The following is a 26,086-nucleotide window of genomic DNA, read 5'->3' as shown; positions in this document are numbered from 1 at the left end:
CCTGTTTGTCCTACATATGAGATAGGTTTTATATCAACAGGCCAGTTTCTACCAGATTTCATTATTTTTTTTTTTTTTACTTATTCAAGTTAGGAAAAATGAATGAGTCCCTGTTTATTATTTTCACTCATTGAGGAGTGCTGCAGTCATGAGAACCTCTTTAAACCCATGTTCCTGCTCAATAGTTATGGCAAAGATTGTGAACAGAACCCATTTTATGTCAAATGTAACGCGATGAATTCTTTCGCCGTGGCTTTGATCTTTGGGATTTACTTGGCACATAAATTCACCTTTCACACCAACAACAGCAAAAAACAGATCAATAATCAGAAAACTTGAGTTTAATCCCAAATAGCACATTAGCAATCCCACCTGCAATATTCATAAAACATCTGCACTCAAAAAGCGCAGTTTCCTAGTTTTATTTGTTTCAGTGATCCGCGTCAGTCAGCGTTCACATCGGTGGCGTTCTTCTTTGCAGATTACATTCGTTTAATGCGCTGTGAAGTTTCAAGTGCTTGTTGAGCATCAAGTCATTGTTTGTTTGGCGTTTAAGCCGCTGAAGGGATTTTTTTTCACCACATTTGATCTGCCACACTGCAAGAATAAACAAACTGTGTCTTTTTTAAAAAAAAACATAGTCAAAATAAAATGATAATGAATTATAGGAATTATTACAGGTCAAAGCTGATCAAAGAACCCTCCTGGACGTGGAAGTGTTGTTCATCTTCTGTAATCACTGTGTTAGTTGAAAAAAAACCTGGTTGCGTTACAGAGATCCAATTTCCTCCCCATTTACAGGAAGTACAGGGAGGTCAAGTAAGAGTTGTTGACATGTTATGTAACCATCACAAATTGCTTAAATAAGAGCGAGTCATGAAGAAACTCATTACAACACAACTCTTTTTCCTCATTTTGGAAGATTTCAGTTTTGCTTGCTGACAATCGCATTCAGCAGATTTATTCATATGTTCTTAATGTACTTTGAATGGATTCGATTTGCACTTTAAGAAGTACAAATAAGGGAGGGCATTTAGAGGAAGAAAAAGCAGCCTTCCTTCCCCATCTTGCTCAAGAGAGAAAATGCTAAAAGCTGTGGACTAACAGTCTCTTTCTGTGATTAGTATCCTGCAAAATCCCGCCAGGAAACATCAAGCGACACGTAAACTGTATCAATAAATGATCTAGTTTTTCTTCATAAAAAGTTGTGCTTTGGAGAGGAGGTGACCGATCTCGCTGCCTTATTCCTGGGAACTGGTGGGGAAACGGATGCACTTCAGAGACGTTTGCTCATCATGCAGAGGAAATTATATTTCCATACTGAGCACTGGTTGCATTTTTGTACCTGAGAGCTATTTCCATCTTTCCCTTCAGGGATGGAAAAACTATCAGGTCAGGTCAGTTTTGGTTTGAGCTGCTTTAATAATTTCTCACAAACATTAGAGAAATTGAAGTCACCCGCGGGACAATTTGTTATAGTGTTCCTCTTAAATTTCCTCTTCTTTTGGCCTTATATCAACATTAACATTTGCACCAGGAGACGTAAATATCTCACAAAAGTAGGTCACAGTGGCTTTTTAATTTCATAAAGTCAAGTTAAAGGACTGAGAAGAAAAACTGGACGTAGAATGATCTTGAGAGGAGAGCAGAGAAGTTTTAAGAACTGTCAGTGCTTCAAACTCGATCCGTTTTCACACATGAACACCGGAGATGTTCAGAAAAATGTGCAGACGATTCTTTTTCCACAGTAAGTTTTAACACAAGCACATCAGGAGGCAGAAGGCTGGAGATGAGATGGAGGGGAATGGTTGTCTGGAGTGCACGTGATGCAGAAATGGGGTTCATTTTTTTCTCCAACACATTGTCTCACCCACTAATGTTTTTACTTGGGGGACTGGGTGAAAAAGCTCCCCATGAAGTTGAGACAGCCGGAAAAGAATGTTGCAGACATTTGCGTTCTCATGCGCCACCGCTCCAGCCTGGCTGACGCTTCCACATCTCGATGAGATGGTGATCTGGGAACTAGGTGTGCATTTTCTCGTATTTGAGGCGTGGTTTACGAATGCCTAGAGCCGTTCATTGGGCGCTACGAATGTCTATCAAATGGCGTCTGGTTCTTCCCATGCTGCTTTGCGCGCGATTCATAGCCAATTGTATCACTTATACCAGATGACGTATGTAGAGCGACAGAAATTCGACGAGGAAGAAGAAGAAAAAAAGTAAAATAAAAGTAAACTTGCGTTCTAAGCTACTTAAAACACTTTCTAAGGCTGCATCGAACGGTAACGTTGTGTCCGCTGCCATGTTGGATTAACACTCTACAAGCTTCGGTGTAGCGCATAGACGTCGTCATCGTCCTGTTCTGTGATTGGTTCCCTAACTCTGGCAAAAATAAGGGCGGTGGTTTCCAGGCTGCCTTTGCAGTGAGAATGAAATCGCACGCTAAAGCAGCATGGGAATTCCCAGGCTACCACCACTGTGTAACATCTCCAGAACATTTCAGGACTTCAGTGTGCCACAGACAGTTCTGAGAATGTCTCCCATTTATTTGATTATGTAAATCTGACCGTATGTCATGCCCTATGTGGCTTTGCGTAATCCCGGCAAAAGACTGTGGCTCTCTGAGGGCTCAGTGCCATGCGGCAGACTGACAATGAGCCCATGTGTTCATGTCGCCATAACAATTGTATTGTGATGGTTCTCAGTTGCTTAGAAAGGTAAAGTCCTCAGCACAGTTCCTAAAAATAGTCCCACGTTTTGTCATAAGTTTGTGCAAATGTTCGCACCCCCCCGGAGAATCACATCAGGCCCCCGCAGTTACCGGCATTAATGTTACATTAATGTTACTTTGTGTTTGTCTTTTTGCTGTTGTGAGGAGCACTGTGGTAATGAGGTGCATCTGTGTGTTCATCCAATGTTTGGTAAAGTTTTAACACCCGTTGCTGTTTCTGGCAGCAGAGAACAGGATAAGGAGCAGATGATAGAAATGGCAACATTACTGTTGGATTTCCAGTTTGAGTTTGAATGTGCAAAACCAGCTGTTTACATAACAAGCTGTCCAGATGGCAGATTACTGTAGGCACATGTTCTAAATGCAGATTACGAGGGAACATCATAAGATAGGTAGAACTTTTTAAAAAGATAATTCATATTAAAGAAAGAGTCTATTTAAGCCTGCAGACTTATAAAGACTCGAGGCATTCTAAACACATTACTAAAAAGGTTTTCACATCAACAGACTGCCTGAAACATCCAAAGTCACAAGATTCAAGCAGTTAATTTGATGTTAAGAAACTTTACTGACTGCAATTGTTCACTGAACTCTTGTGTCACACATCACTCCTAGTTTTCCACAAATGCTGCCGAGCCCAGTTTCTCACCGATCCGTCCGTGCGTGTCTATGCTTCTCTTCCTTTATGTGTATGTGTGCAGTGCCGAAAGATGGCCTGAAGAGCCAGGCAGTGTTTGATGAGATCAGGATGACGTACATCAAAGAGCTGGGAAAAGCCATCGTCAAGAGAGAGGAGAAGGCCAGTCAGAACTGGCAACGTTTCTACCAGCTAACTAAGCTACTGGACTCCATGCAGGAGGTGAGAGGAGCGCGCACGCACACACACACACACACACACGCACACAGTAAAATCTGCTTTATTGTACGGGACTTTGTTCTTACTGCTAAAGTGCTTCCATAACTTGGTGTTCTTTGCATCATGCTGATTAGTGTAGATAGTTTAGTCTCTGTGTAATGTATAAACTGAAGAACAATACGCTGGTTTGATAATGTAACCTCCATATTAGACCCATTTTCTGTTTTTCTGAGGCCACTCAAAAATATTCGTGCAAAACGAATAGGAAGATGGAACAAAAACAAGCTTTCCAGAATGATTCTTACTGATGTCTCTGTGTCTCTTACGCAGATGGTTGAGGGTCTTCTGCAGATCTGCTTCTACACCTTTGTGAATAAAACCCTAAGTGTGGAATTCCCAGAGATGCTGGCAGAAATCATCACCAACCAGATACCAAAAGTCAAAGATGGGAGCGTTAAACCTCTGCTGTTTCATCAGAAATGACTGCCTTACACTGTGAATCTATGCCTTAAATCCTGCCCGTGTACGCACCTCTCTGAGGCCTCCTGAACATTTGCTTATCCTGCCTCCCTCGTCACTCTGGTCCCGCGCTTCTGTCACTTTTCTGGGCTCCGTTTAGGAATTCTGCCACGCCCCTCCAGACATCAGCCATTTAGCCTCAGAGCACAATACCTGTGGCCTCAAAGCTCCTATTCCAGTTCTTCAATAGGACATCCAACCACTGACTTGTACCCGAACCTCTTGGCTAGCCAAGAAGAATTTGGCCACTGAATGTCTTTTGGAAGATCTATTTTTTCAGCCCTTCCCTCACGACCCTAATCTCAGATATCTCGTGGTACAATGTTCATTTGCCTCTTACACTCTTCAAGCCTCTAGAGTTTTATGCTATTTTCACAGAAAAGCCAACGCCTGCAAACACCAGTTCCCTCCCACAGCGTCACGTGTGTATACTTTGCAGCTCCTCTGGATTATCAGCCCAAGCTTAGTGTTCGCCTGCTCACCTGCACAGCTTCACTGCACCGTGAATGCAGTGAACGCTCGCAGAAGACTGTTGGCGATGAAAGGGGTAAACAAGAACTCAAAAAAGTTGGAGACATGCTGTTCTGACCTGAAAGAACCTTTTCCTTCTGGACTCCAGGACAGTGGGCACGAAATGGGATTCATTTACCTGACCAACGGAAGAAAAAAACAAAACGCCGAGAGGAATATTCTTCATTTATGCAGACTGGCATCGCCGACCACACATGCAGAAGTAACACTTGTTGGGCCACTCAGAGTATAAGCAGATACATATTCGCTCAGCCAAATGTTTACACAGGATGCATCTGAGGGAAAACCAGTGCCTTTTAGTTTTTACGCTCTTCATAGCCATCCATTCTGAACCTATTGTTTCCTAATGTTGACATCTTTCTACATATTTTGTCAGTTTGACTTTTTTATTTTTTTCAACCCACACCGGCAATTTCTGTCTTTTTGTTTAGTTTTTTTTCCAAGCTGACATTTTGGTGTTTTTAATGTGGGATGTTCTGTCTCTTTGCTCTGATGTGCAGATGTGTATGTAAGAGCCTGTGGTACGGATTAGAAAATATACGAGCAGTGTTAAACTTTTACCACCCTCACCATCAGGATTTCTGATTAGGTGTAAAAGAAATCTCCTAAATGAAATCAACCAATTGCCTGCTGAATAGACACCACTGAATCTGAATACATATCTCTTTTGTTAGAGTTGAGGGTTTGACTGACTGAAATGTTAGAATTCAGTCAGTCGGTTTGATAAATGTTTGTGAATCTTATTTGCTCACAAGCATTCATATGAATTGGGGTTTTAGAACTAAATTTGTTTTGGAAAAACACTTCAAATTGTGAAGGAAAAAAAAATCCAGAATGGTTTTAGTGTTAGAAAATGGCCATAATGATTCAAGCAAACCTGACTTGTAGTTAGAACTGTCACTTTCACTACCAGCTGCATTCATTCTGAGATTGTTGTTTGAGCAAATGGTTTCATGCATCTGGAGTTGAAAAAGTGGTTTAGTGAAGGTTGACTTTGAGTGGCCAGATTACCCGTTGCCACCTCAGAAAATTACAGCATGCTTGTACACTGATAGCAAATTGTTTTTGTATGTGGGAACCTAACAGGAATACAACGATTGGGGACTTATAATCACAGCAAGTGTGAAAACCAGCCTGAACTCTCCAGCCATAATTTACCTCACCACACAGTACTATAAGGAAAACCAAGGGTGTGATATACTGTATATTTGGGAAAAAGTGCTAAAAAGTGCTACTCTGTTCGGTCGTCAGAATGAGGAAGACTCCTGATTAGGAGGGAAAAGAAACCAACAAACTTTGAACACATAGGATTATTATGACCCGTGAGACTGAAAATATGCACAAGTATTCCACTCAGTGCCATTTACACAAAATCTACCCTTTAATCAGCTTAATCTCAACACTTTCACATAGGAACTGGGCTTTTTATGAAGTTGCTGTACCTGAAAGGGTAAATAAAGTATACATGCAGTATGCCGTCGTGTTTTGTACATTAGTGGTGAGCATAGTTCAACTCTCTTTTTAGCACATCTGAAGTGGAAATTTTGTTTGAGGAAGCTGCAATTCAGTCCAAATGATTTATGAATCAAAGCTCAGGCTATGAGTGATTACATCACTTACATGTGTCTCACTAGTGCCAAATATATCAGCAGGTTTTCACCTTTTTCTCTTTTGTTTTTGTTTGTTTTTCTGGCGATCAGTGACAGTGCACTGATCCACGTGGTTGTTGTAACTTTGCTTCTGGGTGCTTCATCTTCAGTGTCACGCATTCACCAGTTGAAAATGACTGATCGTTATCATCAGCGTATGAGGTTCACAAATTCTGCTATTTTTAAAACTGCACAGTAAGCTGTAATTTCTGCTAACGTCTACAAGTGTTGGTCAGCGTTTGGTACATTTATAATGTGAAGAAGAAAAAAAAACAGTTCATAACAGCTCATGTGACGGCCAAAGCAAAATACGTCAACACACACACACACACACACACACACACACACACACACACACACTTCTACCGGCCTCACTGCCTAAAATGCCGACTGTATAGATCTTTCAGCCTCTCTGCAGCACATATAACTCTGAATGCCAGTTGACAAACCAGGTAACAGGTTGCCATGGAGACCAGTCGTTTCTATGTCACTCACAACTAACAGCACAGCAGGCTCTGGATGCTGCAAGCTGCAACTCAATTAGGAGCCATCGCTTCTTAAAATCAGCCGATTGTGCAGAAGGGCGGTGACTCGCAGTGGGCTCGTTGCATGTACAGTGCAGGCTTTTAGCTTCAGACCGCTAAACTAAGGAGCTGAGGCTGCTTACATTACTGCGCGTTGATTATTCTGGGGAAGAGTTAACTGAACAGTTTGTTTGGGTGACTTGCATACAGTGTTATGTTTGTTTCCAGGTGATGGTGCTTCAGAAAACCAGCTTTAATGTGTAGATGTAATCACATACCCGCTCATTTTTAAATGGCTATAGGTGTATATAGCAATTCTGACATATCCAGTGTAATGTAAACGGTGTCTGTTCTTGCAAAATATTTTTTACATTGACCTCTATACTCACAAATTTCTCTTTTACCTTTCAACTACATGTTCAACTAAAGGCCTTGCGAAAGGGAGACAGAGAGCCATAGAAATAAGACTTCAAATCAGGAAATAGACAAATATCAGTGCTTTTGGAGATTGATCTATTGTAAATGACAATATTTTCTGTGATTTTAAATACATCAACTTGATCCTCTTTGATATGACTAATTTTACTCTTTTGTACATTGAACGAGTCGAGAAAGTAATTATTTTTTTCCTTTCTGTTAGTTGCTTTGTGTTTGATAAAGGTAGACGTGTTGAATACATTAGAAAGTGTTAAACATGTTTGTCTTGTGAAGTAAATATTAATTCTACAAGTCAGCTGAAAAAGTATACATGAATGCTGACTGTGTTTTTAAAGATATGAGGAAACGAGGGAGAGGGGAGGTTAGAAGGACTCTGATATTTTTGTGTTAACAAGAGTGACCAAAGCAGAGAAGAAAAAAAATAATAAAATAAAAGAAGTAATTAAGCAGTTACATTTTGTGTAGCATTTACTAGCTTACTTCTACCACTTCTGGTTTTATTACAAATGTTATTTTTTTTCTTTTTTTGTAAAGGTCTTGGCTTTGGATCTCATGTATATTGCTGTGAGGATTTACTGGTCACTTTAAAAGAAAAAAAACAAACAAAGAAAAAAAAAAGAAGCTTAGTCTCTGTGTGAAATTAGATTTTCCAGAGCCTGTTGGAATTGCACTACCCTAAAGTTGGTTGACACAGTCTATTTTGTGTAAAATACATGCAAATATCTTTAAAAAAAAAATTAAGGGCAGATCATGATTCACTGGTATACAAAGCTATGACTTTCACTGAAGTCTGTTTTGTTCGTATTTCAGTTATGTAGATGTAATCCGATGTAATATATATATATATAAATATATATATATATATATAAATATAAAAGAAAAATGTTCGCTTTAAAAAACAATAGTTTGTATTTACACTTCTCCTGTAGTCAGTGTCGATATTTTCACCTATTTGATTAAATGTTGAATTAAATTATCTGTGTGGTCCTTTGACATTGAATGTGGCATTGTGTCAGATGATGTTTTTCTCATCGCTGGATCAAAGCCCAAATTCGTAAAAAAATTATTTTTTCTTTAGCCCAAACATTGACACAATAAAGTTTCCTGTTTTCCCAACATTCAGCTACAGTGGTTTTATTTAAATGACCTGGATTTGATGCCAATAGGGATTTTTAGTAACACATATTTTAGAGTAAAAGTGGTTTATTTGCAAGAGGCAAGACGATCATCCCTCTGTGTCTGGGATATCCTCAGACTGGTCAAAGCCAACCATCACTGGCCACTTTGATAAAATAAAATAAAAAAGTGAGTGAATAAAGGAAATTGGCGGTAAATAAATTCTGCCTGTCCTCTCAATATTATGAATGATGTCAAAAAATTGCTGTGTATCGCCTGCTTTAACGTAGAACTCTGTAAGTTGAATAGAAATAAATAACCTTTCTCATATCTGCTGAAACTCAGTCTACCTTGATGGTACAACCTGTGATTATTTAGAGGGGGGAAAAAAAGAGTCAGGCTTTCTTCTGACTCTTCTTTTCGCTACCAAATTGATCCTCAAGAATCCACCATAGCATGAGCGAGAACAACAGAATCTCTGTTAAGTACTTTAAAGTTCTCCAGTTGCCAATGCATACATAACAGCCTCTGTAGGTTTGAGGCAGAGCTGAAGCACAGCAGAGAGGGAGGGAGAAGGGCTCCAAGTTATATTCATTACATTTTTTAAGCAAAGGAGAAAAAGACTCTTGGTCTTGACGTTGGGTCTCATGTGTATTGCTGTGAGGATTTACTGGTCAATTTAAAATAAAAAACTTTCAAATAGCTCCACACTAAGTAAGAGGCTAACTCATGTCAAGTACAAATCAATTTGAGGGTTACGTGATGGAGTTGTTTTTGGGTGATGAACAAAAGAAGAGAGGCAGCTCTTTACCACAAACACTTAAAGGAAGTTAAAACAGTTCAAGTCTCAGGGAAGCTACACAACGTGCAATTTTAACCACTTTATAAGTTAAATGCAAGCCACACTGTTCCGACCGGCATCTGATGGACTGGGCCATGATATCCTGTTTGATTTATGCCAACTATATGGTGGCGATACCTGCTGAACAGTTAAAAGCAACTTAGAATGCAGATGTCACACTGAGGTCAGGTCGGTGTTGTGAGGTGACAGACTGAACAAAGACTGCACGGCTCACTGAGATGTGTGTTCATATGCTCGCTGGTCCGCTCGCCCCACCAGATCTGCTTGTTGGTTTGAATTAGACAAGATGTGTTTATCCCATCTGGCCTGTATCTTGACAAATTCAGGCAAATGAATTGCATAGTTTTATATGCTGATAAATGACCAACATGAAGCACAGATATTTTCAGACCAGGGTAAACAGGCAGCCATTCCATCTGATGTGTCCAAACTTTCCTTTGACAAGCCAATTAGTGTTCATCACTCCACCTATGTGCCTCTTCTTATACTGTCTGGCAGACATGATGGGAACTTCCTAAATGAATAGTCATGTGACAATAAAAGTGAATGGCTGCCAAGATACAGAGGGTGGGTCAACTAGCCCAACCTCTCCTACATTACCTTATGAAGCTGGGAGGTGGAGTCAGCATGGATGGATGGAAAAAGCAAATCATTTGAGTCAACGAAGCCGTAACCTTGCTCTTTTTAAACGAGGAAACGCCTTCTGCTGGTAAGACTTCTTAAGGAGCAAAATAAGAAAAAGGCTGAAGTAAAAACCAAATCAAAGTGTCAGCTGTTCATGATTTATCTTTAATTCTGCACAATACATCACCAAAAAATCTGCAAGAATATTTAAGGCTGGGGATAGACTTAAATGATATAAAAGATCTGGCAACATAGAAGGAATTAAGTTAGTATGCTAGAAATACAAAATATAAAATTTCATACTTGGAAAAAAAAAATATACCTCATCAACTGCAGTATTTATTTACAAGATCAATAAGACACTTCGAAAAGGATACACTCCAAGATTCTGAAAGTCTTATAAATAACAAGCCTAGGTATGAACAAAGTAGTCTCATTTCACATTTAGGTTTCTCTTCAACTCTCCCATTTGATGTTTCTGCTTAAATGATAAAATGTTCCTTTAAAAAAAAACCAAAAAAAAAAAACCCTAGTGATAAAGAAAGATTAAAGTAGAAAAACAATGTTTTTTTTTCCCCCCAGAAAATGAATAAAAACATTCAGAGGTTTAAAGAAAAGGTTCAGCTTTCACTCAGGGAAGAAGAGCTGGAGCCCGAAAGCAGATCATCTTTTCTATACATTAAAGACCTATTCTAAATATAAACGTCTGCGTTTCATGTATTTACGACAACCTTGGCTGTGAACTCTGGATCCAAAGCCATCCAAATTTCCATCCATCTCAGATAAACTGCACGGTGAACGTCTTTGTAATTCTCCGTAGAAAGAGAAAAAGATCCCTGTGAGTGATGGCACCGTTGCTCCCTCTGTGCTGCAGAGATGAAGCTTCCCCAGCACAGAACCTTCATCTGTACGAATGGTTAAAACGAGGAGGAAAAGATGGGTGCTCTGTGATGTAAAAACACACAACTTCCTGTTATAATTCCAAGAGTAGACTAACATAGTGCAAGCATGACTCATCACTCCACACAAAGTGAGGCCTTGCAGCTGGGGTTGGTTCAACCAGCAGGAATCAGCTGCTCCTCCTACACTTCACAACACAAACTGCTGATCTACTTGTGGAACTTGTTTGAAAATCTTTCACGTTTTCTTTTCTTTTTTTTTTTTTTTTGCAGGCAGAAGCATTATAAATAAGGAGAATGCCAACACTGACCCTTTGGCGAACTGTTTGAGGCAATCTCATTTTCTGCTGCTCTACCCTGAGGCTCCTGCTGTTTCACTGGAGCTCTGCAACATTAGCCAGGCTGAGTCTTGTTCCCCGGGAATTACCAGACTGCTGCAACAAGTGCCCACAAATACATTTACAGCTGTACTGCACAGTCCAATCATTTCAGTCTGCTATAACAGCTCAGATTTCCCAAGGGGATGGGCAATAAATCCACAATGAGGAGGTGAATTAGCATGTTTAAAGCTGAAGGCCATTTAGCATGTTCCCTGTCATTAACACTGCAAGAGCATCTGTCTGTATCTAGCTAATGAAAAATAAAAAGTAAGCTGAAGCACTGGCAGTGCAAAAGAAAATAACCAAAAGAGTCTACAACAACAAAAAAAAAACAAGAAAACACAAACCTCAGCTCAAAAATATCAACTAATTCATACAAATAATTTGATATAACCTCCTGCAACAATCCCCTCTCCAACATCCCAACATCATCTTCACCATAACTTTGGAGGCCTCATTTTTTTCCCCAGTGCAATACAGGGGTCACTCCCCAGTCCGCTACGTTTGGTTCCTCGGTCGTTTCCATTCCATGTGCTTCTGTTTGGTCCAGTTTCAATTCCCATTCTAGTCGAGACAAGAGCCAGTAAACTATGGTCCAGTCCATCACAATATAAGATTTAAGGTTTGTGCAGTCAAATCTGATTCTATCGAGTCCAGAAGTGTCCAGATGTGTTACTTTTTCAGGCCACGACTATAGAAACTCCACATAGTTTTCTGGGATCAGTCCTGTTCGACCATCCAGAGTCCCTTCCAGCCAACCGGGCTCCCTGGAAGCATGAACTGGAGACAAAGAATGAAACATTCATTCAGATTGAATATTTTAAGAAAGAGTTTCATTGTCAATAAATACTGACCACAAATGTATGAACCCAAGCACACGTGCCGGCTGGGAGAAGGAGTGATGGGTTTAACATTAACAGAAAAGATTTCCAGGGACAGTTAACATTTCCATTTGTAAACATAATGACTCTGCCAATATTTCTATCTGGGGTCCATATGGATCATAAATGGGCTGAAAATGATCCCCTTAAGAGATTATCCTCAGGTTGAAACATGTTGGCTTGAGAGCAGAGTTCTCTGGGAACAGTGCAGCAGAGTGTCGGACGAGTTGTCACCAAGTTGCGACAAGTGTTGCTTTGTAAACGGTCGAGCGATGCCGACGACAAAGAGGCCGGTCCTGACAGCAGTGCAAGCAACTCTCCTGCTGGTGAACACTTTAGAGCTGCTACTGCCAATAAATGAATAAATAACTGTTTATTAAAGCCTGACAAACACCCAGAGTCTCAAACCTGCGGTATGTCACGGCCAGCAGGGTCAGATTTTTATTGGATCGGTCACCTCTTAAAACATTTCCTTATCAATTCAGCACAGAGTCTCCTGGCAAGCGAGGAAACATAATTACATTGTGGGTTCATCAAAATGAATTTACAGATAGCACACATTTATATCAGTTTAAAAATGAACAATGTAATGTGTAACATTACGGATCTTTGACACTTGATGCTGGTTCCTTTTCAGAAATGGGATCTATGTGATCCATTTGGTCCGTTTTATATTCCTAGGATTTTTCTTGAAGGAAAAATGGGTAAAAACAATCCTCAAGGTCTATGTATTTGATCTTCATTAGTCTGTCTGAATTAAATTCAACATGTCCAACAGAGCATGAATCTAAACTGTGGAATTTTAGATAAATACTCATCATACATTGTACTATACCTGTATTCTTGTGTAAAAAAACAAAGAAAGAAAGAAAAGCGGAAAAAAGCAGATGAAATGCTATGTTCTTGGCTGCTGATGAAAAGACTGCAGTGTTCAGATACCACTTTGAGGATTACATGTCTCTGGGGTCACAATTTGACCAAAGGGGCTCAGATGACACTGCTCTGCATTACATAACTCTACAGTCTTTATGCAGCTAACTCTGTTTAGAGCGTATGGAACATTTGTAAATTGGCATAGCAGAGAAAAATGAATCCCTGCCACTACTGTCATGTGTGTTTGCAGGGAAATGGAGTTTCTCTGAATGAGTTCTTACATGTAGAACATGTGATGACACGCAGCCCAAACACAGGTTTAGTGGCTTTTTATCCATACTGTAACAACAAAAAAAGAATGTGATGAGGGAGCTCGAAGCTGAAGAAGCTGATTTGTGAGACTGACAGTGAAGTAGGTGGAGAAATAAAGAAAGAATAAGACTGAAGTATCATCCTGTGTGTGCTTGTGTAGGGTTAGTTTCACCTTACTTTGTTTTTATCCAAAACAAAGCACACAACTCCTCCAATCTGAAAGATATTAAAACCGTCGCTTTGTACAAGAGCGATGCTTTGCATGTGGTGCAGTCTTATCCGATGGCCAGCTTTCAAAATTCTCTGCGTGCCTCCAAGCACATTACATTTTAATATCAGGTGCCAGACAAAAATACACATGGCAAATGGGAAACTGGTTGACACCTTATGGATTCAATCCCCCAATAAGCAGTACACAAGATCTAGTGAAGTGAAAAGCCTTTCAGATATAATTCTTTGGCTGCTGACTATTTGGATTAAAGTGAAAACACATTTTTAAACCATATCAAAGAAACCCAGAGGCGACGAGATGCAAGTTCCCCATGGCTGACTGTGTGTTTTGACAACAAATGGTGTCTTTACATCAACACACATTCTTTCCTTCTCTCAGTGTTAGCAGGCCCATTCTGACTCACCATTCTCAAAGATGGTCCCAGCGATGAAGGACAGCTCAGAGTCATGCTCTGCCTTGCAGGCGTACAGTGCCAGAGCCTTTCTGCCTGCGATACTGGAAGCAATAGGAGAGTTACACTCAGACATTTAGAGAGGGAGAAAGAAATGAAGCCCTCGTATTCAAACAAACTAAAGACAGGTAAAATACTATAAACTGAATGCTCCATAATTGCTAAGCGGGTTTATACACACTTTGTAATGTGCATTTAAACATAAAAGATGTGATCTTGCCATGACTGTTATAGATTTTAAATTCTAGTTGGCATTTTTATTGAACTTGTGATCATTTGACCCATAAGAGATGATGTAAGTCAGCCCTGTGCCAGTGTTGCGATGGTGCCTTAATATGATCTGAACAGGTTAAATCAAGGTTCTTTTTTCTCAGGCGTGCCTGTTATTCACACTGAACATGCCACAGACGCTGTAATCTAAAGAAAAGGCTGGCTACTGGGGGGAGAATAGCAGTCGCAAAGAGGACCAGCTGTTAGCAGCTTCTACTGCAACAGCAGGGAGACTTGAATCTTGAAATGTGAAGCACTGACATGCAGCGACATACGCCAAGGTTCAGCAGAGTAACCGCACCCAATCGAGGTGCAGTTTTTTGTACAATTTAAATAGAGGAGCCTACGTAAGAAGAACTGCTGCCTGACCCGTGTATAAATAGTTCAGATCGCATTCTCCCGTCTAAGATGCAACACCGATCCACTGAGGGATAATTTTGCTTTTAAATTCCCTCCTTTCATGGGGAAAGATCAGAGGTCACATCCACCACATGACGACTCCTTGAGACGTCTGGCGTGGAAGCATATTGCTGAAGGACATTGGGACAAAAAAGGGCTTTTTCTTTGATGCTCTTCATGAATAAATTGGCAGCGGTTGAGACATCTGGCATTATGGATTTTGAAAAAGACTCTTTAGTAAATTATGGCATATTAGCACAGAAAACAAATAATTAACTTGAATAGTAATTGAATGAGAACACCTCTAGAAATGGAGCTTATTGTAGATTTTTGAATGTGCCACTTTAATTTTTTTCCCCTTTTTCTCATTTCATTTCACCTCCAAATATTAACAGCCTCAGACCACCACCTTCTCCTATAGCTTTTCTGAGAGTTACAGTTACAAGTTTGTTGCTTCTGCTAACAGCGTCAACCAACCTGACAGGAGAAGAGTCGCTGGAAGCAGAGGATATAGGTTGCGGACTTGAAGGGGCAGAGAACATCGGCCAGGAGGGAGAACGTGGCGAGGTGGGACTGGGAGACGTTGCACTGATGGACACATTAACACACACTGATATCACAGAAAGATACAAGCCCTAAAATACTGTAGACTTTTGAGTATCTCTTTTTTTTCTTACCTGGCTGGTATGCTGCCGCGGCTCTTTGGGTTCAACCTGAAAATACACAATTAACATTCAAATAAATTAAGATGATGTGATCTGCCACAGAGGTGATAAATGGCAGGTCTTACAGCTAAAATAAAACCCAAGAGGTTACGCTTTCTGGCTTTTATTTACTTAATTTAACACCCTCAAATTAAAAAGTTAGCACCTGACATGTATTCTGCCATTTGCCATCCAAGCAGACTGGAGTTCAGAAGTGGAGCCTTGAAGAAACAGGCGCTAACATGGATCATTTCAGACATGAAGTGAATTGGGGTTGTAGTAGTGATGCCCAGTGTGAAAAAAGACAAGTTAAAGCATGTTAAACTGCTGAACTGAAACTACTTTGAGAGAGTTCCCCCTAACTTTATAGGCGAGTATATCTTTCCAATATTCTAATTTCCAAAGTTTGTCACCATGGTGCTGTAGAATATCGTTCATCCTTTATGTGAGCAGGAAATGTGTATTCATCAACCCATCTGCCATTCAGCCCATTTAATCTGGCTCGCTGTCAGCTGCAAAACAGCTTCCATGAAAAACAAGACATGGTTCTTTAACATGATTCCAGATCATTTTTCTGAATAAATTCATTTGAACGATTATCATATACATGAATTACATAAAGACACACTATTTGAACATAAAGAGCATAAGGAAACAGAACATCCACCGCCGTTGCATCCTCCCGAGTATTGGACATGGGTTTCAAGCTGAAAGAGTTGTTTCTGAAGCTATTGCTTTTTCTGCAATTACATTGCTCATTTTAGCTTAAATAACACTGAGAAAGCCTCAAAAGGCTGGACTGCACAAGTGATGTGCCTCTTATTGTTCATACTCCTACATCATCACATTCTTAGAAGAATCTTTTGTGCAGGATTTCCTGTTCATACACTGAACAGAAAAGACGATTTATCTCCATTGTTCACAGGCCTCAAAAAAGCTTTTTGAGCCTTTTTCTTTGTTGTTCACCACCTGGGATTTAATAAACAAGGTTTGGTCAGTCTTCTCCCTTTAAAAATGAACCCAGCTGCAGCCATAATCACATTTTGTTTAAAAAAGGCAGCCAATACTATGCTAGTTAAGCTTGCTAATAGTGCTGACGCCAATTCTATTAAAAGCACAAATTAAGGCAAGAGAAGATGTGGAACAAAAATATCTCCTAGCCAGAATGCAGTCAAAAACAATTTCAAGCCTCAACAAAAAAAAATGTGGATTTAATACTTTTCTATTTTCATTCATAACTCTGGTGAGACCAACATGTCAAAAACAGCTATATTTCCCATATAATGCTGCATTCAAGAAAAACTGTTGTCCTAGTGTAGCCTGGCTAAATAGGCTCAGGACACAAAAATCTTATTTTGGGGTCTTTATTGGTGAAATTGGTGTTCAGTTTACATGAAAAAGAAAGAATAAAAATACAACTCTAAGTTGTTTACAAGTATCTCTGGTACAATCCTTCCAAAAGAAGACTAAACAAAATAAACCACTTTCAGAGGACTCTCCTCTACTTGCTGCTTTTTGGCAAAGCAAAGGTTTCTCAAAACAAGTTCTGACAACAGAAGTCAGTATACAAGTATAAACGAAATATAATAAGAGTGAAGAATAACTACAATGACTAATCACTGTAAAATGAACAGTGCACAAATTCGCAGTTAAACATCTTACATTCACCGACATTAACGAACCCTCATTGAATGTGTGAATATACTGACGTGGTTATCCGTCCACAACACAAGACACGGCAGACACGAGGCTCTACGCCATTACGGGAAACAGACTCGGTCCCATGAATCCGCTTAAACAACAGTCGACTTCCGTGTGCCTGTAAACAATATGGCGTCTCACATATTCTTGCGGACCGCTAACTAAACACCACACCCAAAGGTGTGACTCCCTAATTGAGACAGCGCCATCCGGTGGCTTAAACGTATAGTCCCCTTTTTCCACCTGGCTACACTAGTATTATGCCAACACTGGTCAATAATTAAAAGACACCGAATCATTATCAACCTCTGACACCATTATCAGGGGTTGGTGAACTTTTGTTTCATTGGTGTGCGGATGTGGAGCTGCATTAACAATCATATGAAGTCATCTTTCTTGCCAGAGTTCCTCTAATGGCGCTTTTCCACAAGCTCGCTTCGGCTAGCACGCAGTACCTGCAACCGGGTAAAGGCGGTAGCATGGTTGACGCGTCTGTCACGGCGGTAGCGGACCGTGACGTCAAAATGACGTTTCAGGCCTGGCGCTTCCCTTGAAAAGACGGCGCAGCGCGTTGTCGTGCACCAGTCGATTTTTGTAACTTGGCGGCGCCGAGCACAACGAACCGGATGGACCGATGTGAGACCAGGCTCAGTGAGGAGGTGCGTTTGTACAGACAGCTGTACGAAACTGCAGTGAAACAGCACAGGGAGCACGTAAACTCCCCAAACTGGTGCACAGAGATTGGCAGAACTTTGGGGAAAGAGGGAGAGTTCTGTAAGAATGTGTGGAAGAAGCTACGGGACAGATACGTGAAGGCAAAGAAGAGGGCAGAGACTCTGTTGATGCCGGGGGCTTCAAACCTTCACCTCTTTTAACTGAATTAAAAAATTAAAATGATCCGAATACTGCAGCAGTATCATTAATTACAGTATTCTTGCTCTTGACAGCGGCATTGTTTTCTTCTCCACTTTCCTGGTTGTAGAGTAGAGGTAACCTTCACGTAGCAGCGCCACCTCTGTGACGGAGAAAATTGCAACTATTGGCGCGCAACGACTTGCGCCACTATATAGGGTCCTATGGCGGGCACGAACTCGTGACGTCATCAACACCGCTCGCGCGAGCAGACGCGGCAACCATGCTAGAGCCTTAAGCACCACTCGCGCTAGCAGACACTGCTAGCGCGAGTGGTGTTGATGACGTCACGATTTCGTGCCGTAATATATAGTGGCGCAAGTTGATGCGCCAGTAGTTGCAATTTTCTCCGTCACAGAGGTGGCGCTGCTACGTGAAGGTTACCACTACTCTACAACCACGAAAGTGGAGAAGAAAACAATGCCACTGTCAAGAGCAGGAATACTGTCATTAATGATATTGCTGCAGTATTCGGATCATTTTAATTTTTTAATTCAGTCAATAGAGGTGAAGGTCTGAAGCCCCCGGCATCAACAGAGTCTCTGCCCTCTTCTTTTCCTTCACGTATCGGTCCCGTAGCTTCTTCCACACATTCTTACAGAACTCTCCCTCTTTCCCCAAAGTTCTGCCAATATCTGTGCACCAGTTTTGGGAGTTTACGTGCTCCCTGTGCTGTTTCACTGCAATTTCGTACAGGTGCTGTACAAACGCACCTCCTGACTGAGCCTGGTCTCAAAATGGTCCATCCGGTCTGTCGTTGTTGGCGCCGCCAAGTTACAAAAATCGAGTGGTGCATGACACCGCGCTGCACCGTCTTTTCAAGGGAAGCGTCAGGCCTGAAACGTCATTTTGACGTCACGGTCCACCACCGCCGTGACAGACGCGTCAACTGTAACTCCGGCTTTACTAAAACGTGACGTCAGCCGACTGCCTTGCACTGATTGGCTGATGAGCGTCGTCACTTTTCAATACTGTTTTGTCTGGCGGCCAGGAGTCTTCTCTGGCTCTCTTCTCTTGCCTTCTGTGCGACAAAAAGCCGCAGGGTGAGCAGCAACACGAGCGCCTCGATGTCCTTCAAGCTATCCTCCTCGTATGTTGTTGTTCTGGTCGCGCAGCCGTGATACGACGACCCCGCCCACGTCGAGGAGGCACGAAGTGATACTCGGTTGTAAATGGAAACACAACCAAACCGAGCTGTATCGAGCAGTGCCGAGCTAGTGGAAATGCGCCATAATATTCACTTTTAGCTCCATTTTGGTTTTCCACCAACTCCAGTAGTATATATCTTCCTCTCTGGTGGCTAGATGCCACAAAATGTTTGCCAGAGAGGTTACAGCTTTAAACAACCAGAACCACAAAAAAAAAAAAAAAAAAAAAAACTAGCCATGGGCACTCAAAACAAATCAATAAGCTTTGGAACACTGAAAAGATTTATTCAGGGGAAGTGTGGACGTGACAATTCTCAACACTTTATCACTACAAGGTACTTTTTTCTTCATGTGATTGTCATTTAAGCTATTGTTAGCATAAAATATGGCTAAGATATTAAAATCTATGATTTCTATGATCACGTTGAGACACTGAGCAAACTGGTGATAGGTAAAAGCAGAATATAAGCCCACTCCTTCCACTGACTCTTCAACATCACAATAAGGGGTTAGAGCATTATTATTTTTCTTCTTATCGGACTCTGCACATATCCCATTTCATATATCAAACTCATTTTTCTCTCTTTGACGTAATGAAATATGGTTGCCAAGGCGACAACGTAACATTTAATAAGGGAGGTTTCAGATATTACAGCAAGACTCTCTTTAGGACCAAACACATGACTCACTGTAATAAACATACAGATACCACCTACAGATATACTGGGAAGTAAGATTTGAGGTGTTGATGTTATTAACAGCCTTCATCAAAACCAATTCAGCAACAAGTCCTCTACGAGACGGTTTTGATCACACCCCGCTGTACATTCATGGTAACTATGTTAACAGATTGTAATATTGTAACAGGACCTGCTGTAAAAATGACAGGACAAAACAAGTGTTATGTCTATGAAATACCAAGAAACAAGCGAAATTAAGCCCACAATCAGAAATTCGCATTACATTTCTCTCATTCATGCCATGTTTTAGGATCACCGTCTCTGTCCTAATCCACCATTTAGGCTGTTTAACCTGCGCCTCTTTCTCCGTCTCTCCCCTGTGAAGCCAAACATGATCCTGCGTTATTTTCAGCCTTCCGTCTCCTGAATATTTGGATCAGCCAGAGTTGACATCTCTCACGCAGGTGGCGGAGGAAAAACAAAACTCATTACTAAAAACATTTTAGAGCAAAATGAGAAGGCAGACAGTGAACAGGTCAGAGCAGCAGTGCAGCAACATGTTCTTTTTCCAGGTCAGATGCAAATCTTTCATATTGGGATGCATTTCAACGCTTTATGGAGCAAAGCACCACCTGGAGACTAACTGAAGAAAGCCAACCACAGAATAAAACTATGTTCCAGTTGTTTCACAGTAGTTCCTAACCACAAATACCAGTCTACACTTAAGCACAACCCTGCTGGAAGGTGGTCAAATTTCACACCATGACTGAGTCATACGAGATGTCACCCAAGCACAAGCGCAGACAATCCGTGTCCTTCCCTGCCGCATGGAGGCAACATGCAGCCAAGCCATATGCCAGGATTTTCACTTATTTTTTCTTCATAGATAAGTTAATGCACTTATTTACATCTACTCTTTTGCTCCCTTCTGTCATTTGCAGCCCCTCCAACCCCCTTACCTATCACACCCTCTATCAGAGATGTTGCAGGGAAAAGAAGAATGATTTCCAGTTAGCAATCTAGATATTGATGCACAATATAAATCAGTAGCAGTGTCTTAGTTTTGCTATGCTTTGCAAAAACACATGTTTCTTACATTTTTCAGCGCCCTTCAACGAAAAAAACCATAACAACCCTGATTATGTTTTATCAAGTGAACGAACTGCTTTCAGGTTAAATGGAGTCTCTTCATCCCCCTCACATCATACTGGACCGTTGATTTAATTAAACGGATGTCTGTCCTCCCCCTCACTCTGACAGGCCATTAATTTACTGGGTCACACACACACACACACACACACACACACACACACACACACACACACAACTTCAATGCGGGCGCATTTCAGATCTGCTTACCATCTAAAATGTTTAGACAGTGCTTGTGGGTAAAGATGAATGTTTTTACAGCTTTAGTTTGAACTAATAATGTTTAATTATAGCACAGCAATACTCCCCTTGTCTCTGTAACCAGTGCATGTCTGTTTTTATGGTGCGTGCTGACACTCTAGTGTCCACAAGCGATTTGCTAAATAAATCTGAGTGACCTGCACAACATGCAAATATGAAGTTTGGACTCCGAAAAAAAGGCAAGGGTGCAAAAAGCATTTCAGTGGACTTCAGGCAGGACTTCTTTATCACTCATTCTAAAGTGGAAACCAAACAGCAACTGGAAGTATTCAGTGTGACATCTTAAGATCCAACTGCTTCTATTCTGTGCCAAGGGAAGAAATAAATAAGTGAACAGGTCAATAAAATGAACAGGAAGTGAAACAGTTCAATGTGTGCGATGCTGTGTGGAGGAAATGTCTGTCAGCTTTGCCACAAATCCCTCAATTCACTTTTTTTCACCCAGATGTCTGTTTATTTATTTTTTTCCAGCACCAGAAATTCTGCTTTACAGCTCTCTCTATCTCTTATCTCTCTCCAACACTTTCACTTCACTGTTCCTCGGTTTGGTTGTTTTTTTCGCCAAAATCCACAAAGACAGGAGCAATAAACCAGCTCACAGGGTCTTTTGTCATATTAATCATAAAGCAGCTGGCTTTGATGTGTAGCTCTGGAAGACTGGATATCTAAGCTGCGATCTGGCTGCTGCTTGGTTAAAGTGGAAGCATTTTCTATAGCAAATTAGCAACCAAAAAAACCCATAAAAAATGAGCTTTTTGTCCTGCTTGGTCTGCTTTATTTCTTGTGTTAAGACGGTCTCGAGAGCCTTGCACATAAAAGACAGTCTCACAGTCCTGATAGGCTCCCAACAAGGCTGAGACACTCACTCTCCACCTATAAACAGAGGTGTCAAAAGTATTCATTCATTACCCTTAATTTTCTAAATTTCAATGAAAAAAAACTGAAGTTTTAGTGTTTCGTCCCAATACTTCCCCTGCCCCACCTATTGACCTAGGCCTTCTTGGACCCTATGTCAAAGACACGGCAAAAAACCTTGGTGTGACCTTAGATCCAATTTTTAAAATGGAGAAACAAATCAGTATGGTCGTAAAATCCAGTTTTTATCAACTAAGGCTTTTATCCAAGGTTAAACCTTTTTTATCTTTTAAAAACTTTGAAAATGTCATCCATACCTTTGTCACCTCCCGCTTAGACTACTGCAACGCCCTATATGCCGGCATAAGTTCCACCTCTCTCACGCGGCTACAACTTGTCCAAAACGCAGCAGCCCGTCTTCTCACCAAGACACGAAGGCGTGAGCATATCACTCCTGTTCTTGCTGCCCTCCACTGGCTCCCCCATACGATACAGGATAAATTTTAAGATTCTTTTATTTGTTTTTAAAGCCCTACATGGTTTGGCACCCCCTTACCTAGCTGATCTTTTAAAAATTCAGAGCCACTCCAGGGCCGTCAGGTCAGCAGACAAACTGCGTTTAGTGGTGCCCCGCTCCAGATTAAAAAGTAGAGGGGACCGGGCCTTTGCAGTTGTTGGCCCAAAACTGTGGAATGAGCTCCCTCTTCATATCCGCCTGGCTCCCACCTTAGCTGTTTTTAAAACAGATCTTAAAACCCATCTTTATGCACAGGCTTTTATTTCTTTATGATCCTAGTCTTTTAATCTCATCTGAGTCTTATCTATTTATTTTTAACCCCTTCTCTTTTATCCTTCTTATGTTTTGACATTCTTGTTGCCTTCTGTTATTCCGTTAGTTTAGCTTTACTTTATTGTAACTAAAGCATATCCATGCTTGTGCTTTTTGTGTTTATGGGTGTCTTCAAGTCTTATTGTCTGTGTTGTTCATGTTCCTCAAGTCATTTTTTTTTTTTTTTACTTTTTATTTTAGGCCTTCCTGTTAGCACTTTGGTCAGCTGCTATTGTTGTTTTAAAAGTGCATTATAAATAAACTTTGACTTGACTTGACTTGACCCAAATAGAAGTATGGATCCTGGAGTTTAAAAAGACTTCTGTAGAAGCTGAAGTATCAACTCAAGCTTTTTACTCAAGGAGAAGTGTAAAAGTACTGGCTTCAAAACTACTTAACGTATAAAAGTAAAAGTAATGTAAAGAATAAAAAAGCCACCAAATGTTATAGGCCCTGCACCACAGGGGCTACACTACACGACTGCCCCCAAAAAACACATCATTTTTCTAAAGGCCATAATGACTATTATGGCCTATTATTACTAGAGTAAACTGAGATCTGCCTAACACCGCTAAATCAGCTGAAGCCCCAGCTGACTTCAGAGGCAGTTAAATGTTAGGGATAGAGCTAGTCTGTTGCAGTTATATAATGTGCAGTTAAATAACACAACATGCTCAGGTCCTCTATCAGATACAATATCACACAAGTCATAGCAGAATCTTCTATGAAATGCTGAGATTCCTTACACTTTTTTCATCAATGTTTTCAAACTAAAGTTTCACCATCCTAATTTTACCATTTTTCTGCGGGATGAGTCGGAATCAAAGCATGTACCATCTACAGACTTTAAACTTTATGATTCCGATTCAGTTCCAACAATCTTTTCTCTCTTTGGCTTTACGTTTTCATCTTTCTTTCTACAAAACACAGATGAAATTGATTATAAGTGGAATTTTCATCATTTCCCTTGTGAGTAAGACAACACAGACACACAGAGTCTCCACAATGTGGGACTCAGTCTTTTAAAGGACGCCCTGCCAGGATTATAAGCATTATATCACAGCTATCTTTGACTTGGCAGCTCTTTTGAAGTTCACACTTCACCGACTATTCCAGCCAGATAGGTTTAGAAGCACACATTCACTTCCCCCAAGTGTAGTGCGTTTATTGCGGGTGACGGTCAAGTGGCTGGAAATCACTCGTCAGCTATCTTTAAATCCAAAATAAAATCCTCTGATGCCTGTTCACACAGAGCTGGTAGAGGTTTGCTCACACACTGCTCTTTTTTTAAAGCACGAAAACAAAATGTAGCTATGAAGATAAGTTATATACAGGGAATAAACACTGGACACATGTCACAGCAATATGAGTGAAACATGCCCTTAAATGTGTTATTTCACACTGGTATCACCACTGACAAATATTCACAACAGTCAGTAAATAAGTCTGTCAGAAAATGTTTTTGTTTCTCCAGTGAGCTCTTGAAGATTGCAGGTCTTGTCTCTGCTAAGCATGTTTTTTCCTCTTCTCTTCCTCCTTATTATACAGTTACATGAATGACTTTTCTCTACCATCTTTGCGTTTTAAATTTCAGCAAATGTATCAACTAACAGTCATCAGACTTCCCTGAAGTCCAAAATGTAGATAAAGACAACTCAGTTTATAAGAAAGAATATTACACACAAATTTATTTGAACCTCTAGGATTACCAGTTCATATAAAATTGAAATTAGAGTCAAGTATTTTTATTTAAAGAACACAGATCCATCAGAGTCTGATCTTCACATGACATTTGGGAACTCAAAAGCATTGTCTCACACCCTGGTAGTGGTCTCCTGATATAGACAAGCCAGTAAAAAGATATGAAGTACTCTGCAAGTGAGCAACTTCATAGCAGTCACTGGCCTTTGTCAGTTTGGCTAGCATTAATGTTCATTAGTCTGCCTTCAGCAGAACACTGAACAACAATGGCATGGCAGCGCTGCAAGAAGAGAGCTGTTGCGCCCTAAAAAGAAGCTCGCTGCCCATCTGCAGCTTGTTAAACGTCATGTAGGCAAAGCAGAATGCTGCTGGAAAAAATATTTGTGTGGCAGACGAAACAAAACAGAACTTCCTGGTTTAAATGAGAAGCATTGACCCTACATCCAAAATATTTACTGTGGGAAGTAGTTATTCTGGACGGAGAAATGGGATAAAATTCCTGCTACCTGACGATGAGTTCAGCTCTTAGCTTTAAAAAATGTTTCGCTGCAGTTACTGTTATATAAAGAGCTTCTGAGAGGAAAGGCTTACATACTTTTCTCCAGATATATAATCATCAGAGCACTTTATTAAGTAAACGTGTAATAGTTTTGTCCATTTTCTTCATTTCATCTATTTTTATGTTTCTGTTTAGATAAAGAGAACCTAATTAAACTAATAAAGACAAAACTATCATACTCGTTCAGGTGTTTACAGGCCATATGGTGCGACTTCCTAATGAGCAATTACTGCAAAGCCGGCAGCACTGCATTAAAAACAAATATGACTGCTCAGGAAGACTTCTTTAATTACATGTAAAGAGGTTTCATTCACATTTTCCATAACCTCCCAGCTTCTTTGGAAACAAGTTTTTCCTTTAACTTTTTTTTCTCTGTGAATAAGAAGCTGCAAGAAGTATGAGGAACTGCACGGCGAAAATTTGGATAATGTCCTACTCACAGTGAGCTGGGCCGGATCTGCCGGCCGTCCTGCTCTCCGTCGTTGCTGGTTAGGCTGTGCCTCGGGGTCCGACCCTGGCTGCCGCTGCTGCTACTGCTGCTGCTGCTGTTGTTACAGTTGACAGAGGAAGAAACTGGGTGCTGCAGGTCAGCAGCTGGGGCGTTGCCGACACTGTTCCTCTTTTCACCTACAAAAATAAAGAACGACTTACTAACTCTGGTGCTTTCAGCCATAAAAATGTCTGTTGAACTCTCTGAACTGTCAAACTGGACCCTGCTTAAACTAAGAGGAGGGGCAGAACAGCTAACAAATATGTGTATTATCTGTACAAGGCTCACCTTTCTGGGAATGTGTTGGTGTGTGGAAGAGTGTGAGAGGCCTCTCGCTGCAGGATGGGGCTTTGCTCTCAGTGCTTCTCCTCCTCGGTGGGTTTGGCTGAGAGTTGGTTGAGCCGCCTGCAGAATTCGGCATGTCCCTAAACATCTGCAAAAACAAGACAAACAGGTTTACGTACAACTGGCGAAACAATAAAGTATGTAATCCTAGAGGAAGCAAACTGCAAAACAACCAACATGTGGACAGCATGTTAATGCTGCTGGA

At 40.8% G+C, this 26,086-nt stretch overlaps 2 protein-coding genes across 6 annotated transcripts in view; one reads left to right on the top strand and one right to left on the bottom strand.

Annotated features, from left to right (window-relative positions):
- Nucleotides 1-8,364, top strand: part of LOC142401333 (glucocorticoid receptor-like) — a 62,962-nt gene extending 54,598 nt beyond the window's left edge. For all 4 annotated transcript variants that reach the window (XM_075486727.1, XM_075486728.1, XM_075486725.1 and 1 more), the window contains 2 exons: nucleotides 3,433-3,590; nucleotides 3,918-8,364. In XM_075486727.1, the coding sequence (XP_075342842.1) occupies nucleotides 3,433-3,590; nucleotides 3,918-4,070 (311 nt within the window). In that variant the 3' untranslated portion in view covers nucleotides 4,071-8,364. The remainder of the gene's footprint in view (nucleotides 1-3,432; nucleotides 3,591-3,917) is intronic.
- Nucleotides 8,365-9,994: 1,630 nt separating this feature from the next.
- The window catches only part of LOC142401332 (rho GTPase-activating protein 26-like), a 95,226-nt gene continuing 79,134 nt past the window's right edge, over nucleotides 9,995-26,086 (bottom strand). For both annotated transcript variants that reach the window (XM_075486723.1, XM_075486724.1), the window contains exons 20-25: nucleotides 25,825-25,969; nucleotides 25,487-25,673; nucleotides 15,225-15,260; nucleotides 15,025-15,135; nucleotides 13,831-13,922; nucleotides 9,995-11,909 (exon numbers count right to left, since the gene is read on the bottom strand). In XM_075486723.1, coding sequence (XP_075342838.1) covers nucleotides 11,821-11,909; nucleotides 13,831-13,922; nucleotides 15,025-15,135; nucleotides 15,225-15,260; nucleotides 25,487-25,673; nucleotides 25,825-25,969 — 660 coding nt within the window. In that variant the 3' untranslated portion in view covers nucleotides 9,995-11,820. The remainder of the gene's footprint in view (nucleotides 11,910-13,830; nucleotides 13,923-15,024; nucleotides 15,136-15,224; nucleotides 15,261-25,486; nucleotides 25,674-25,824; nucleotides 25,970-26,086) is intronic.

Source organism: Odontesthes bonariensis, chromosome 16 (genome assembly GCF_027942865.1).
Source record: "Odontesthes bonariensis isolate fOdoBon6 chromosome 16, fOdoBon6.hap1, whole genome shotgun sequence".
Classification (NCBI taxonomy): Eukaryota; Metazoa; Chordata; class Actinopteri; order Atheriniformes; family Atherinopsidae; genus Odontesthes; species Odontesthes bonariensis.
This window is presented reverse-complemented; position numbering and strand designations above follow the sequence as displayed.